This window comes from Miniopterus schreibersii, assembly GCF_964146895.1.
Source record: "Miniopterus schreibersii genome assembly, chromosome: 14".
Taxonomy (NCBI): Eukaryota; Metazoa; Chordata; class Mammalia; order Chiroptera; family Miniopteridae; genus Miniopterus; species Miniopterus schreibersii.
In genome coordinates, this window is record NC_138114.1 from 5,899,537 (window position 1) to 5,917,329 (window position 17,793).

General features: G+C 50.3%; 1 protein-coding gene across 1 annotated transcript in view; it reads left to right on the top strand.

Moving 5' to 3' along the window:
• Positions 1-17,793, top strand: part of WDFY4 (WDFY family member 4) — a 252,408-nt gene that overhangs the window by 95,784 nt on the left and 138,831 nt on the right. Inside the window, exons 25-31 of the mRNA XM_081157692.1 lie at positions 3,808-3,881; positions 5,846-6,007; positions 6,600-6,691; positions 8,926-9,025; positions 11,391-11,596; positions 11,774-11,943; positions 12,948-13,073. Coding sequence (XP_081013818.1) covers positions 3,808-3,881; positions 5,846-6,007; positions 6,600-6,691; positions 8,926-9,025; positions 11,391-11,596; positions 11,774-11,943; positions 12,948-13,073 — 930 coding nt within the window. The remainder of the gene's footprint in view (positions 1-3,807; positions 3,882-5,845; positions 6,008-6,599; positions 6,692-8,925; positions 9,026-11,390; positions 11,597-11,773; positions 11,944-12,947; positions 13,074-17,793) is intronic.

A 17,793-nucleotide genomic window follows, 5' to 3' on the forward strand; every position in this document is an offset into this window, starting at 1 on the left:
ACGGGGTCAGCACAGAGGTGTCCCATGGTGATGCCTGGGACGCAGCCCCTCCATATAGCCACCGGGGCCTGGACATGACGAAGGTGACCCAACAGTGTGCTGGGTGTGAGGGAGGCAGGCGCAGGGCATCTGGGGAGTGGGGGTGAGAACAGTGGGCTCAGCTTTACAGACCAAGGCCTCAGGCGGAGTCCAGCCGAGTGCACCAGAGGGGTGCTCCAGGTAGAGTGCATGCTATTTGCACACATGTAGGGATGGAAGCAACCATGGGGACTGAGAGCAAGTGGCCGGGAGACCACCTGCCTAGGAGTAGCTGCAAGTGGAGGTGAGGCTGGAAGGGGAGGGAGAGGAGGCAGGCTGAAGGCGCTAAGCTGCAGGACATGCATTTTAGCCAATGATGCTGGAGTCCATGGAAGTATCTTAAAAACTTTTTTTAGAGTTAAAAATCATATAGGCTTATAACAGAATGATTTAAATGAGAGAAAAATGGGGTGGGAGCTCCTATTTTTGAGACCCAGACAACTGTTGTCAGCCTTGAATGCACCCTCTTTTCAAACTTTCTGTGGGTACTGTTATCTTTTTATTACAGTCATGATCTTAGCGTGGATATTGTTAGTCCTGCCCTTTCCCACGTAACATAAGCATCTAAAAAGTTTATTATGGATTTTACAAGCATTGTGCTGAGGCCAGGGGATAACCTGTGCTGTGCCTGGGTTCTTCATGATCCCGTTGTCAATTCTCAGATGATTTCTGTATCTTGTTGTGACAAGCGAGTGCCGTGACACTCGGTACTTTTTTGTATACATTCCCCCCACTTAAAAATTCCTTAGAATTATTAGGATAAAGGCTTCATAAATAAATTTGGATTGTTGACAAATTTTGCTAGCTGCTGATACCTAGGGATGTTCACTAGAGAATGGCACATTAGAATTTTATTTTAGGTCTGCTACTCAGGTGGGGAGACCCCAGCAGGGAGATGGGGCCTGAGATGGTTGCAGGAATCCAGGGGGAAGATTTTGGAACCTGAAGGCCACAAGGGCAATGATATAAAGACAATCAACGAGGGTTATAATCCAAATGAGAATGGACTTAGGACTGAGTGTGAGGAAAACACGATATACCCACGCTCTGTGGGGAGGCGGCCGGAAGCTGGACACGGAGGACATTTTATAGTCCCCACCTCACATTAGAAGAGAGAACATTTTAAATGAATGAGCAGAGGCTGCAGATCAAGAGGTTAGAAGAGACCAACAAAGCAAAACAAAAACACTAAAACCCCGAACAAAAAACAAACAAAAACAAAATTCCAAGAAAGAAGGCAGGAGTAATAAAGATGAGAACATTGATTATTTAAATAGAAAAAAAAACCTAGAAAGGATCAAGCAGCCAATAACTGGCTCTAAGAGAACGAACTGCCGAGACTGGTCAGGATGAAAGAGAGGAAGCACCCTAAGGAGTCCGAGCAAGGGGAGGGAGGCAGAGCCTCTGGGCATGAGCCATGCACAGGGCACAGGGAAGCGGGGTCAGCGCCTTTGTGCCAATAACTGTCAACACTTGGCTCATCTGAACAATCTCCAAGAAAATGTAAGCTTCTGAAACTCACTCAAAAAGAAATAAAAAACTCAAGTGGTCCCATAACCATCAAATAAGTGGAATCACAGGTTTAAAATCTTATAAACAATATTTACAAAGAAAGTCTAGGCTGGGGGGTCTGTGGAGAAGGTTCTACCTGTCAGGAAACAGGCCCTCCTAGCCTCCAAAACTCCTCCAGGAAACTGGAAAAGGAACACTCCAGATGATTTTATGAGCTAATCTTGATACCAGAACAAAAAAGGACAGTATGGGGAATTAAAAATTGAAGGCCAAGCTTACTCATTAATATAACCCCCCCAAATCCTAAGAAAATTATTAGCTAAGTGAGCCCCACTGGAAGAACACTCTGGACTGGATCTGAAGATGAACAAAAAGGTTGTGAAGGAAGCCAGCAAGGCCGGGTGTAGGGACCACCCGAGCACAGCAGGAAAGGAGGCGTGCATGGAGGGCTCCGCTGCACGCCAAGCAAGGCAGCAGCCCCTTCAAACTGCTGTGCCCACGCCCAGGCCGCTCAGCCCCCAGGCACCCCTGCTGCCACCCGGCCCGGAAGTCACCTGGCAGGAGCCCCCAAGCTCCCACTCCTGGAATGAGGAGGGCACCGCCCTTCCACCCTTCCTGAGCAGACGGTTTCCTCGGGTGAGCTGGTGCTTTTAAAGCTGAGGTTAAGGAAGCAGGCGACCAATAAAAACCAAAGTTAAAAAAACCAAAGTAAAACAAACAAAATAAAATAAAATTTTAAGATTACGAGGCGTGAATTTCAAAAAGGAGAAGTTTCCCAAATGTCTGCCAACATCAAGTAAAATAAGGGCAGTAATGTGCACATTGTCTTTGGAGGTCACTTGGAGGTCACTGACAGGCTAATGGAAAGTAAATGATGGGGCAGAAGTAAGGTGAAGGGGACAGAGGAGGGGGGATTAGAGACAGTCCTGAAAATGTCAGGACTTAAGATCTGAGTCTTGAGTCTGGCTATAGGCTGAGGAGGAGGGAGGAGTGGAAAAGGGGTGGTTAAAACACCAGTGGGAGAACCGACTACTGATGGTCCAAGTCCCTCAAGAAGAGGGTGGGCTTGGAGACAAGGGGAAGCAGAAGAGCCTCCTGATAGGCTTGGATCCGCCGAGGCTCTTCTGCTTCCCCGCATAAGAGCATGGAGCCGTGGCCCCTGCTTCTTTCACGTGGGCCACAGTCGACAGGAGGTGCCTGTCGGGGAATACAGGGAGGACGCAAGAGGATGGCTCCAAGTTCGACAGACCAGGCTTCGAACCAGTCTCTGCCAATTGATACACGTGCATCGCCAGGCAAGTTTCTTAGCGTCTCTGAGCCTCAATCTTCTCACCTACTGAATGCAGATATCATTTGAGGACTTTGCACAGCACTTCTTACCACCCACAAATGGCATAATTTGCAAGTGTGAGCTCATTTTGGTGCTAGATGAATGCACTATTATAATCCCACTTCTGAACCTGCTAGATTTGGGGCCTTAGGAAATGGCTGTAATTAGAGATAAGAAATGGTAGAGTTCTCTAAAGGGAAATGGAAACGAGACATGAAGGTTTGCCATGAACCGGGTCCCAGAGGGTGGAGAGCAGCTGCATGAATGAAGGCAGCCTGAGTGGTGACCTCACTCTCAGAGCCTCAGGGCATTCACCTCGGTGTGGGCCGAAGTTCTGTTGTATGGGAGAAGGGGCGTGGGCTGGGCTGCGGGTTTCGTGAAGGAAGTGTTGCCTGCACAACTGGGTGTGTAGGTGCTATAACGTACAACCCGAAAGGTGAGCCTCAGCTTCCAGTTCCAGTCCTGCCACCGGCTGGTGGTGGGTGGGACTTGCCACTGAACTGAATTGGTCTGTCCAGCCTCTATTTTCTCATCTCTAAAGTGGGAACACCGGCATTTGCCTTGCAGGATGAGATGAGTTTGGCATGTGGACTGGCTGCAGGGCCCAGGGCTGGGCAGGCCTTGGTTAGCCGGGTGTCCTGTTAGGATCTAGACCCACTGTGAAGCACCAGGCGTCTGCAGACAGTAGGAGGAGAGAAGCGGTGTTTGAGCTCTTCCCTGGGCAAGGCCCTCCACATCCCGTCAAGAGATTGGGCCTAATTCCAGAGGTGGGGAATTGTGTCAGGGCCTCCATGCCGAAGGAGACCATGCATGGCACGCTCTCTGTCTGCGCTGCCTGGAGACCCGTGCTCACGCATGCCCTGGCTCACTGTGTGCTTGTCTTCCAGCTCTGGATGAACACTGTGGACAACCTGGAGCTCTCCCTCTTTTCCCATCTTGTGGAAATCCTTCGATCACCAAGGTAGGCTGGGCTTTGGCAGCCTAGACGTTCAAACCAAAGGCTTCACGCCAAGAAAAGGGACAGGAGGGCCAGTGGCTGAGAGGGCAGGTGGGCCAGTGGCTGAGCAGATGGCCCTCGCCCACGCCCAGAGCACTGGGTCCCCTGATGGCAGCATGTCTGTCTGAGACTGTTCAGGCTTCTGTAACAAAAATGCCGTAGACTGGGTGGTTTATAAACAACAGGAATTTATTTCTCACAGTCTGGAGGCTGAGCATCTGAGGTGGTAGATCTGGTGTCCGGTGAGGCCCCTGCTTCCTGGTTTATAGGTGGCTGTCTTCTCACTGAAACTTCACCTGGTGGGTGGGGCGAGGGAGTTCTCTGGCGTCTCTGTCATGAGGTCACTAATCCCATTCACCAGGTGTCACCTTCACCACCGACCTAATCACCTCCCAAAGCCCCACCACTGAGGGATAGGTTTCAATATAAGGATTTGAGGGTCACAAACACTCAGTCTATAGCAGCACCCCTCCCAGCGGCTCACACGTGTGGGGAGTGTCCGTCTCCCTGCTGTCTGGGGCCGGGAAGGCAGCTTTCGGGCCCTGCCCCGCACCACCATCTCAGGGCTCAGTAAGTGCAGCCAGCAAAAGAGAACGCACTGCCTCCCATCCCACTCTCCTCTGAGTGTCTCTGCAAGTCGTCCTGAATCAGTCGGGGCTCTTTTGGTTGCAAGGGGCAGAAATGCACTCCAACCAACTTAGGGAAGGGGACAGAAGAAGGGGGCGCGAGGAGAAAAGAAGGGAGAAAGAGGGGATTTATTGCTCCTACAATTGAGTGGGGCAGAGCTCCAGCTGCGGCTGGTGGCACTCATGTCACTTTACCCGAGGTCTGTCCCTGATCCTGTCTCCGTTTTCCACCTGGCTGGTGTCCTTTCCACAGGCTCTGTGGCAGCAAGGCGGCTGCGGGGCTCCTCGGAGCACCTCTGCTCAGCACGGTGGCGGGGAGAGCTGCCCTGTGCACCGCAGGCCTAGCGCCGAGCGGGAAGCATGCCTGCACTCTGGGTGGACGGAGGGGGTTAGAAAGAGGGGGTTCCAAAGAAAACCAGGGGCTGTGACCAGAATAAGGGAGAAGGGAGACGGGGGCAGACACATCAACGGTCCAGTTCACACGGTTTTTGGTGCCACAAGTTCCAGGAGGAACAAGGTGCGGCCAGGAGAGGAAATACTGCGAAGCAGTGGCTCCGCTGGGCCAGGATCTCACGGGAGGCAGGGGCGCAGAGGCCGCAGACATGCATCCACTCAGCACAGCCGGCCGTCCCTTTTGAGTGTCAGGGACGCGGGGCTCGGAGCTGGGCAGAAGTCAGTGTATTGAGCTGAAAGGTCAATAAAGAGCATTCCCCCAGCCTCAAGTCCTCCGCCTGCTTTCTTTCCCATTTCCCACTTTCTCTCTGTACCTGTTGTTTTCTAAGAGGTGGGCCTGCACCCTGGGGGCTGCTTTCTTGGGGGGAGTAGAATTTACTGGAAAGTGCATTGTGATTAGCCTAAGGAGGAGCATCTGGATGTTTGAGTTCTGTCTTGCTCCCCTTTGACTCCGGCGGCTGCTCATCCACTTTGTGGTTTTGGGGGGGCAGGAAGAGTGCGCACCAGACAGGTCTGAGTCCCTGGCTGTTGGGAAGTGCTCCTGGTCATACTCCAGGCTGCCTTCTTTGCTCTGAGTTTCTGAGACCACCATTAGTTTTCCCTGAGGTTCTGAGTTGAAGTCAATAATTGGGGCTTGTCTTTGAGGCAGTTTTTCCGGGGGGTGGAGGGCACCGGGGCCCCATCCCCAGCGGCTCTGCACTCGGCAGACACATATTCAATGGGAGTCTGACAGCATGGAGTCAGAGGGCCACGAAGCAAGCCCAGCCTGGAAAACCTTTTTAGCAGAAACACAGCAAATTTGGTTCATTCCAGTAAAAGCTTTTACTGCCTCTCTCCCGGGCTCGCCAGGGAAGGACCCCGGAACGCTGAAGTTGCTCACGGAGCACAGCTCATACCTAGACTCGTCTTCCTCTTCAATGAGCCGGGCCTCGCCCCCTCCAAGATCCCCACCATCATTGCCATCCTGGGCTGCCAGCTGAGGGGCCACTTCAGTATCCAGGACTTGCTCAGGTACTGCGCCAAGCTTCCCAGGGGCAAGGGCAGAGCCTTGGGGCTGGTTTTTGAGGGGATGTAGGCCCGAGCCCTCTCCTGACCGCACTCCACACAGCATCACTCCCCTTCAGTGCAGTGCCAGGTTCTGTTCCTGGGAAGCTTCCAGGAGATTTCTGTTCAGGGCCAAGAGCTGAGAAAAGGGGCAGATACGAGAGACTCCCCAGCAGGGCTGTGTGCTCCCTGTTCCCTGGTGCTCAGACACACTTATTGTGCCAGGAATTCAAGGCTTTCCAGGAGCACAGCCACCACTACAGGCTGATGGCCCAGCATGCCAGCCATCTCCCGAAGAACAGCCCAGCTGACATGACATTGGCCTTTCCCATCTTCACCACTGTCTGCTCCACTGATCTGGCAGAGCCAGGGTTAATTGCTCCGATGAATCCCGATAGAGCAAAGAAGTCTCTGGAAATATTGCATTAATCACAGAATAACTCGATCCCCCCAAACCCTCCCTTGCAGCTGCATTTGGGTGGATCTGTGTAGAAAACCTCCATGTGTTTGGCAGACACGGCTGAGCCCCGCGTTGAACGTGTCCTCTCTCCACATTCAGGGTCGCGCTGTTCGTTGTGTACACACTCAAGCCCTCGTCGGTGGATGAGAGGCAGATCTGTGTGGATGGAGCCCTGGGGCCCTCTGTGCCTGGTGAGAAGACCTCTCCTAGACGCCAGCCTGTGGCAGCAGGAGGACCCCCGTGGCATGGCTGAGAGCCACGCGTTGTGGGCCATATTGTAGAGGGAGGGGATGAAACAGAGGGCGGGGAAGTCACCCACAGCTGAGCAGTTGCTCCCAAGTAGTGGCTTGTGAGGTCATAGTTTATGATTAGGGTCACAAATGAAATTTAACTGTCTATTCCTTCTTTAGAACCTGGAATGGCTTCCAGGAGAAACTGTTTTCTGAAACCAGCAGGTGGGGCTCCTTAGTGCCCAGCCCAGGCCTACCTTCCTAATTGAGTGTCCCCACTGCTCCCCAGGGAGCCCAGTTTCAGCTCTGAAGCACTGCAGGTCCTGACTCTAAGGGTCTGCCCTCTGTCCATGCTTTGCATGTGCTGTTCCCTCTGCAGGAACATCTGCCCTGCCCTGTTCCCACTCCTACCTCATCCCACTAGACTAGCCATTCCTAGTCCCACCTGGCCCTGCAAGTCACCCCCTCTGTGCTGCTAAAGCCCGTGGGCTTCTCCATGCACAGGTCTGTGACTCGTGTCTTTGAGTGTCCCGACTAGGTGCAGAACAGCAGCTGTGTTATCTATACCATGTTCCGCATCCCCTCTGCTGGGGCCGCTGTGGGAGCAAGTGCTGTCCTCTCTGTCCTGGGCCCTCTAGATCCGTGCCGTCCGCGATGGGAGCCTCAACCACATGTGCAGTTAATTAATTGAAATGAAGTGCAATTAAAAATTCCATTCCTGCCCTGGCCGATTTGGCTCAGTGGTTAGAGTGTTGGCCTGCTGATCAAAGGGTCCTGGGTTTGATTCCTGGTGAAAGGCATGTACCTTAGTTGCAGGTTCCCTGCCCCAGTTAGGGCGCATGCAGGAGGCAACCAATCAGTGTGCCTCTCTTGCATCGATGTTTCTCTCTCTCCCCTGCTCCTCCCTCCCTTCCACTCTCTCTAGAAATCGATGGAGAAAATGTCCTTGGGTGAGGATTTAAAAAAAAAATCCATTCCTCAGTTACACTAGCTACGTTTCAAGGGCTTGATGACCATAGCGGTTACCACAGTGGAGGCTAGTGGTTCCTGCCTAGATGGCAGATATAGAACATTCTTATCACTACAAAAGATTCTCCTGGACAGCGTTACTAAATGTAAACAAGCTCTCTCTTCTCCTTAGATCAAGACTGAAAAGCAGGAATTACCATTTCCATTTTGCAGATGAGGAAACTGAGGCTCAGAGATTAGGACTAATAAGAGCTTGGGCCAGAATCCAAATAGAGGGGAATCTCACTCCACCTCTTCCAGCTGCCTCATCAGTTCTGTTTCTACAGCATGGTGTCTGTGCCCTGAATTGGTTGTAAAATAACTGGCCAGCAGAGGGAATGAATGAATGGAAAATGGGCCAACAGTGAGCTCATTTATTTTTTATTTTTTAATTTTGTTTTATTTTTAAATATATCTTTATTGATTTCAGAGAGAGGAAGGGAGAGGGAGAGAGAGATAGAAACATCAATGATGAGAGAGTCATTGATCGAGCCCGCAACCGGGCATGTGCCCTGACCGGGAATCGAACCCCGATCGCCTGGATCCTAGGTCGACGCTCAACCGCTGAGCCACGCCTGGCCAGGCAACAGTGAGCTCATTTAGTCAGCCCTCCTTCTTATATGGACTCCATTCTGAAACTTTTGTAAAATATCTTCTGTTGAGACTGTTAACATGTCCTTTGGGGCCACAGTAATGTCCAGAAGTTAAGTTTCCTATCCCACTGGATCTATGTACCTCTTGCTATACCTCAAGCTGTTTCTAAGCAGCTTCAATATGCCAAAGCCTAGTCTGGAAGCTGCTTGAGAGAAGGGCCCAAGGTGGAGAACCGTAGTCTTCAGTCTCTACCCCCAATGCCTCGCATAACACCAGCAGTTTAGATGCTCAAGAAACGTTGCAGCCTATGATAATTAAACAATTTCTCTACTGGAAGATAAATTTTAAGGATTTTTTTGTGGAGGTAGGGAGACTGAAAACATCACTAGTTAAAGGCAACTTTAGGGACATTTCCTGAAAATATTTTAAAAGCATTATATTGAAGTCTAGAATCCAGTGACAAAATTTGGAGTCCCATCCATGGGCCAATTCCTGGATGAAATAAGCATTTGGTGAATATCATTGCTTGCTGCAGAAAATATTATGCCTCTTTACATCCGTGCTCTCTCAAACCTAAATTTTCCCTTTTGTAGCTGGAAGCCAAACATCTGGAAAGACGATCTGGCTCAGAAACCAGCTGCTGGAGATGCTGCTCGATGTACTGTCTTCCTCCCAACTTCATCTGTCCTCTGAGTAAGTGGCTCCAGGGAGAGTGACTTGGCATGAGGTGGCCTCGTGCAGGGTGCGGTGTTAAAACCTTTCTCAATGAAAAGTTCAGCATTTCAGAGTCAGCTGTCTGAAGTATGTTTCCTGTACTAGTCAGAAAGAAAATTATATTCTCTCCACCCAATAAAGCCAACCTTGCCCTAAGATATTCTGATGAAGATGTTTAATGGGCAGAGTAACTCGAAACAGATTTGGCATAATTACAATAAGCTTCTTTTGCCACCAGTGCTCTAGTATAATTGTTATCGTTTTGGCAGTTGTGAAAATTACTAATTTTGATATCTTTCACTTGGCAGACACTAGGATGGGGAAATGGTTAGCCTAAATAACATCTTCAAAGGAAAGGCTTGCCAAATTCTGCTGTTTACTGTTAGTTACTTAGTTATTTTCCCAAGTTGGAAAAATAAGTATCTGCCTTCAATCAACTTTCAAAGCAATGTATTATCATAAAATTCCATTAACTTTCCCACTGACTGCCTGCTTTACCTCCAACCCTGGAGTCATTTATTTAACAGCTATTTGTTGAGCACCTACTATGTGCCAGACACTGTGCCTTGATGTGAGGATGTGGTGCTGAGCAAGTCAGTCCAGATCCTTGCTCTTGCCATATTGACATTTTTGTGTTTATGCGTGTTTGGGAGAGGAGTGGGTGAGTCCTCAGGAAAACAGCTTTGCAAATAGTGCTTCAAAATTTGCCAGCCCAAATGTTGCTAGAATCAAAACATGGTAGAACTGGAGAACTTGGGGATGAGCTAGTTCAAACCCTTCCTTTTCCTAATTTTTGAAAGGGAATGTGACATAGTGCTTAAGTAACTGGGCTCAGATGTTAGACCTCCTGGGTTCAAATCCTAGCTCTGTTTCCAGGGACCTTGATGCCTCTCTTCTACTCATCTATGTGAAGATAAAAATAGTTCTTGCCATAGATGGAAATTAATATGTGGATAGTCTGTACCATGGTTTCTAAGGTACTATAAATATTCCATAAGCGAACTGCTATTGTCACCATCAGCATCACCACCACCCTCATCACCATCACCAGCATCACCAGCACCACCACCACCATCACCAATGTCACTGTCACCACCACCACCATCACCACCACCACCACCATGACCATGACCATGACCACCACCACCACCACCACCACCATCACCATCACCACCATGACCACCACCACCACCACTACCACCACCATCACCATCATCACCATCATCACCACCACCACCACCACCACCATCACCATCACCACCACCACCATCACCACCACCACCACCACCACCACGACCATGACCATCACCACCACCACCACCACCATCACCACCACCATCACCACCACCATCACCACCACCACCACCATCACCACCATCACCACCACCACCACCATCACTACCACCACCACCATCATCATCACCATCACCACCACCACCATCACCACCACCATCATCATCACCATCACCATCACCACCATCACCATCATCCTTATCATCACCACCACCATCATTCTCATCACTATCTCCATCACCACCATCACAATCACAAACACTATCACCACCATCACCATCACCATGATCAAGGAAAATGGCCAGGGTACATCAGGAGTTCTGCCAAAGTCATCCAGTTTGTCAATTTAGAAGCAGGGCGGAAAGACGGGACAGTCTCTTAATTCCTAGTCCAGTGGCCACACCCTCACCTGCCAACTCTGACAGCTGACGCTAACACTGCCTGGGACAGGTAGATCCTTCCCTGGCTCCAGGAGGCCAGATCCTTTGCTGGGCCATTGCCTCCGAGGATTGCTGCCCCCCCACTGTGCCCTCCAGTTCCCTTTAGCAAGTCTGCATTCTCCAGACTTATCATTTAAAATTCATTTTTGGAAGTGATAGTAAATCCTGCTTTTTTTTCTGGCCTAAACTGATAAAGATGCAGGAACTTCGGACTATTCCATTTAGATTAGTTTTGACCAGTGCATTTAAAAAAGGAGGTAAATAACCATTATGTGCTTTATATGACTATGTTGTTGTAATTAGACTGTGTAAGTGTGAATGCCAGAGGAGTAGGGCTATCAAGAGGCCTGCATGTTTTACATCTATTGTTACATAGTTTCTAATTGCTTTGAAAGCCTTCGGTCAACTTACACTAATAACTTACATTAATAGACACATTCACCCATTTTGCAGCAACTTTTCCGGCATTTTATTTACCATTCTTTTAAAATGCAGTATGTATTTTGCTAAGTGGTAGCCAGAGGTTAACCTTAATTTGCCTTTCCTAGGTGACTAGTGAAGCTGACTATCAGTATTTTCTGAACGTGCCTTTTGCCTTTATTGGTGCCTAGGACAAAGGAGGAGGTGTTCCTGAGCCTGGGCCCCGACTGGTTCCTGCTGCTCGTGCAGGGCCACCTGCACGCCAGCACCACGGTGCTGGGGCTGAAGCTGCTGCTGCACTTCCTGTCCAGCCCCTCCCTGCGTGGGCGCTTCAGGGACGGCCTGTGCGCGGGGTCCTGGGTGGAGCGCAGCTCCGAAGGCGCGGACATCATGATGGGTGCGCGCCGGGCTAGGGAAAGGACCCCTGTTGAGCGTTTTCTCGTGCCCGTGTGTGTATGGCATATATTTCTATCTGGCATTTCCATGGGATGAGTGGATGGCAGGGAACTCCCTCAGGTGCCAGAGCCGTTGCAGTTGTTCTCAGTCGTGCTTTGTGCCCCTTCCTGACCGATAGATAACCTGAAGAGCCCCCCGCCGGCGCCGGACCAGAGCCCCTGCCTGCTTCCCGGGCTCCGGGTCCTGAGCGACTTTCTGGCCCACCACGTTCACATCCCAGAAGCCTACCTCATCGTGTCCGCCTTCTTCCTGCAGACGCCACTCACGGAGCTCGCGGGCGGGCCCAAAGTAGGTCCTCTGGGCCCCCAGGGATGGAGTGACACCTTGGCTTTCTGGTGCCACGTGACTCTCCACCCTTACCTTGCTGCCCTTCTCCCAGCTTCTGCTGTCCTGACCCACTTCTTTCCCTGGCGGGCCACACGCCATGGCCAAGCCTTCAGATACCCTTGACTTCCTGCACCCGTCTCCTGCCCTCCTCCCCAGCAGCCCTGTTTTCATCAGCCCCACGGTTAAGCCGTTTTCCTTTTGGACGCAGCTGGAGAAATCCATGGGGGAGGGGGGAGGCCGATTGCTGCCACTGCAGATCAGAGCCTCAGTTTACGGCCTCACCTTAGTGAGTCCCTGTTCTTCCCCTATGTTCTAATTCAAATCTTACATGCCCCCAGTCCTCTGCCCCACAGCTGCCAGCTGCCTCACTTGCCTGCCCTCCCCGGTCACCTCCCAGAGGGCCCACTGCGTTGTGCTTGCCCCCCTGTGCCTTTAATGAGCCCTTTCTCCCACGGACCTGCCTCGCCCCCTAGACAGAAGGAGCCCTCCTGCTTGTGCTCAGTGCACCTTTGCCTTCTGCGACACAGACACGTGTACACGTCTGCCTCTCTCTAGGTACTGAGCATCTCAGGAACAGACCCACCCTGTACGCTCACTTTTAAAGAGACCAAGTCAGGTCACCTGCTTGTCACGGTGCTCCCCCACCGCAGTCTGAGACTCCCCTGAACTGAGGTCCTCAGCTGGCTTCTATAGTCTCATTACTAGGAGTCAGCAGAGTTGACTGGACAGTATTTGTCTAACTAGGACTAAACTGGACACAAGTTGCTAGGGGGGCCTTCGGCGCTTCTTGGACGTGTGTGTTTCCCTTATGCACAGAGCGGGCTGAATTCCCTCAGGCTCCCACCACCTAGGGTATTGCCATGCTCTTCTGCCTTTCAAATGGACCCCTTGGGACACTCAGCGTACTGGCTGGAAGCCAGTCTCGGGGGCAGCCGCAGTCCCTGCAGCCCTGCCTCCTCTTTCAGGACAGCCTGGATGCCATGCTGCAGGGGCTCCTGCAGACACACCGCATGGAAGAAGTCCTCAGCTCCGGGCTGTGCACCGAGGGGGCCCTGCTGCTCCTGGTGATGCTGAAGGCCACCATGACCCGGGTGAGACCTGTTCCCCGCATGCCGTGACCGGGGTGGGGTGGGGGACGAGGGGCAGGCAAGGTTGGAAGGGCACCTCGACTTTTCCCAGCAGTTTCCAAGTAATGCCAGTAATTAGCAAGTGTTATTCAGAATCCCTGACAGAAGAGGCAAGGCAGGTCCCTGGAGACAACTCAGGTGTACAAAGGGAGACCAGCCTAAATGTTTCCAATTCGGTTTATCCACTCTCACCAATAGCCTTCTGTTTTCCATTTGCTTAATCATCGATTTTATTCACTGGGAGATGCATGCGTTCATCAAAGGGAGCATTTCTGAGCAATTACTTTAGGTCAGGAGCTGCGGGACCCTGTGGAGGGGAAATGGGGCCTTTCTGCTCAAGCAGCTCACCTCGGCCAGGACAGGTGTGACAGAGGTGCCTGGCAGCCTTGGATGCAGGCCTTCCAGGCCTACCATAGGTGGGTGGACAGGTTATTTTAGACATGAAGGGAAGCGTCAGGTTTTGATATCAGAATTATGCTAGCTTTATTTTAAAAAGACTTTCTTTATATTTAAGAAAATATTAAATCCATAGCTTTTATATTATTTAAATTGTTTCTATGAAACTCCTTGGGACTGAATTTTTCCCATTATTGCCTTTTTTGATCTAGTTTAGGTAATTTATATTTTTTAAAATCTTCCCATTTATTTAATTTGCACAAATGATCTCTTTTAATTTATGTAATTTTTGTGTGTAGTTATTTGCCTTTCTTATTCTTAATTTATAAGTTCATACTGCCTCTTTGCCCTACCCCTCCCATGGTTTAAAAAGCCAAAGACCTGTGGACTTATTTAAAGGGCCAACTTTGGCTCTGTTAATCATTCCCCTGATTTTTTTCTGGTTAGTTCTAAGATTCTGATATTTGGCACCTTCATTTTTGTTTTGTTTTCTGGAGTTCCTGTGATCATAGTTTTAAAACCTTCTATTTATATTTTTCAGTGTCTGTGTGATTGAACTTTTTGTTTCGTTTACTGTTGTCCATTTCTGTTTGTTTTGTCCTAATCAGAGCATGTGATCTGTACGCTCTCTGTCTTTGGGGAACTTATTCATGATTCCACTGTAGGCCTAATGTTGCAATCAATTTTGGGGTGCCTGCAAAATACATATTTTCTGTTTGTAGCATAAGGAATCTGTTACCTTTCTAACCAATTAATGTTATTTTTCAAAAAGCAAACAAGAGGAATAACATGAGAGCTTTATTCTGAAGGAGGAGGCAACTTAAGCCGGGTGTGTTAGGAACAGATAAAGTAGTCCCCGTACCTACGAGGACCTTCCTGGCTTCCCTTTTTATGGTCATTTTAACTTCTCCCACCCTGTCAGTGAGGAGAAGGGGAAACACCGTTGGAGCAGCTCTGTGCTTGCTTCTGGTTTCTTTTTCTAAGTCCCATTTTGGTTTTCTACAATTCTTTTTTTTTTTTTTTTTAATATATGTCTTTATTGGTTTCAGAGAGAGGAAGAGAGAGGGGGAGAGAGAGAGAGAGATAGAAACATCGATGGTGAGAGTCATTGATTGGCTGCCTCCTGCACGCCCCCTGCAGGGTATTGAGCCCGAAACCAGGCATGTGCCCCGACCAGGAATCAAACCGTGACCTCCTGGTTCTTCAGTCGATGCTCAACTGCTGAGCCGCGCCGGCTGGGCTCCTACAGTCCTTTTTCAGGACCTGGCTTTCTACAACAGAAACAGACTCCTCTACAGTTTCCTAGCAGGCCCTACTTAGCAATTCTGTTGCCTTGTTCTCAGAAACCAGTAGGTATATTAGTTAGAGTCGGTTTGAATAGCCAGGATTATATGTTCTAACAGTTAAATTCCTTTGCGAACCCATCAGGGTCCTGGAGAAAATCAGGAACAGTTGCTGGTTCCTCTCTGGCTGAGACCAACTTTCTCCAAAGGGAATTGTTAGAATTCCTACTCTTTTTTTCCTTAAGCCAGAGGCCAGCTGTAGTGGAGGAGACAGAGGGGAAGGAAGAAGGGAGGCGAAGGGCAAGTCCCGACAAGGACACTCAGAGAGCAAAGGACGCAGTGGAGGAGCCATGGAAGGGGGAGCAACGGGGCGTCGGCATTGTTAGCTTCAGAAGAGTTCAGTGCCTGACGAGGTTTGACCCAAGGTTATCATTAAGTCCATCCACGTTAATTCATAGGCCAGGATATGTGTTGGAAGGCGCCCATACAGGCATCTGGGTAGCAGAGTAAATCCCGAGACCTGCCTTAATTTGTTTTAATTCTACAAGTGAGATGGTTAATGGACAGGCTGTGGGCCACCTTCCCCTGGCGCCTCCAGCAGGGGCAGACCCTGGCAGGGAAAGGTGGGGGCGGCTTTGGCCTTTCTGGTTCCAATGGCTGGGAGGCTTCTTTGGGTATGGAGGCAGTGCTGGGCAGAGAGAAGGCCTCGGCAACTGAATGAGGGTGCAGCTGGGGGAATGCTGTGGGCTGTTAGCGCAGGGTTGCGAGACAGGGTCTTGTTTGGCTGTATTACAGCCAAGGTAGTCAATTTAGATTTCTGGAGGAGATCCTCCAGTTCTCGTAATAGGAGACATGTCTGGACCTAAGGAGTTTCTGACCACTGGCCCTGTGAGTTGCAGAAAAGACCTAATTAAAGGATGGTGTTGTGATTAATGCTCCCTTTTTGAGGCCATGACTCCCTATCCAGGAGCTTATATTGTGGCTAAACCAAATTACAATAGAAAATTAGTCTTTCCTTTTTAAAGGTCTGGGGGTACCCAGTTAGCCAAAATACAGGCCAGGGAACTCCCATCTGGCATGGAAGGTTGATTTCCCATCTGGAGGTTAGGAATTAGAGAGCCCAGCATCCTGGGGTAAATTCTGGAGCCTGGCATCCCAGGGCTTGAAGCGAGGGCTAGAGCCTGACATCTCAGGCCTCTAGTGGGGATGAGAGACAGAGGGCACCATGTAATTGCACCAGAGCCTCGGAGGATGGGAAACAGACCTCACCAGGTGACGGCTGCCTCCACAGACCCGGGTGCGGCAGGATATGCCTAGGAACCCAGGAACGGGCACGTCTGCTCGACAGGGCCAAGGGGCAGAAAAGGGGGCTGGTCAGGGCTAGTGTGTCCAGAGATCAGGGTGGAGGGGCTTTGTAGATAGAGGAGGGTGTGCTAAAAGGTTCTTAAAGTAAGTAAGGTAGTGGTTGGTAATGGAAGGACTAACGGTTTGAGGTAAAGTGAGGGCGCCCTTTACCTCCCAGCTGTCTTGTGCTTTGGACTTCTCCGTAGTATCTTGCGGTCTGTGTGTTTCCTGTTCCTCTGATGATGTCTATGCCCTTTACGCAGAACCCCTCTAGGATCCACTTCGACACGGTGGACCTCTGTTCTGAGGGTTTTTACACCGTCCAGGTTGTGGGAAGGCTGCGCCTGCCATAACCCATGATGCTGCAGAAATTCTGCTGGGCTGCTTCCCACCAAGGGCTGTAGAGCTCAACCCAATAAAACCCTGAGGTTCTGTAGGTGACAGACAAAAGGATTTACCCGACAGGCCTAGCTGTAAGGGGACAGGTAGATTTCCCATTTTAGAACGGACTCAGGGATATTGCCCTGCCGCTTTGGGGTTCCATGCAAAGCAAATGCCTAAATAGATGTGGAAGGCCTCCAGGGCTGAGTAGAAAAGTACATAATAAGGACCCTGGGGTAATTCCAAAATATGCCCCATAGTTACAAATTAGACATCTGTTCCTTCTATCGGCTCATTCCAGATATTGAGAAAAGGGTTTCAAGGCTATGAGGTCAGGAGTTAGTCTAATAAGGGTGGGGCGAACAGTTCCCGTTTCCCAGGGAGCCTGTATTTGCTGGATGGAGGAAATGCGCTGTAGTGGGCTGCACTGGGAGACCCGAAAAAGCCAAATGGAGAGCGTTAGTATTAGATTCTATATTTTTTCCTGCAAAGCGTGGGGCATGAACCATCTCCACATGCAGGTTATCAGGTGCCGATTTAAAGAGCGAGGCCAGTGATGTTCCCTGCAGTGTCCTAGGGCACAGGTAAGGCGAGGAGGTTCTATTTTCAGTCCTAGAAAGTGATTCCTGCCTAATGGAGTTCCTGTACAATTGGGAACTCGGCGACAAGTGCAGCAATGTCCCTGGATTCAATAGTAGCATAGAGACAAGCAAGAGTATAGGTGAGGAAGTCCAGCTGGGCAGGCAAGGTGTATTAAATCGCTACAACACATGGACTCTAGGGTTGTATGCCAAGAACGTGGGTGCTGGAGAGGCATAACTGTGAGCGGAATTCTTCGGGGGTCAATGTCCAAGCTTTGGCGTCAGTCCATCACCAGGCACCATCACCAGGCTCATTTAGTTTTCCACTCGCAGGCAGTCACCCCTCTTTAAATAGAATTGCTGCCTCGCCCTCCCGATCCTGCACCAGAAGGAAAAGTAAAGCAGCCTTTTCTCAGGCATCGTGGCTGGAGGACTTACAGTTTGTGACTCGAGTCAGGGCACCAAAGAGATGTTACCCAGGACCAAGGCAACGAGGAGACCTCGGCTCTTGTCTTCTTGAGGGAAGGTTCAGTCAAGAGACAGAGTGCAGGAAAGCCCGCAGGAATTTACTAACTGTCGCAAAAACATCAGGGGGTCCCTTAGAGGTTAGGGGTACATGTCTGTGGGGGACGGGGGTGGATGGGTGTGGCATGGGCGCTCCCCGGAGGGAGAGCCCTCTTGGATCTTCATTTTCAGGGG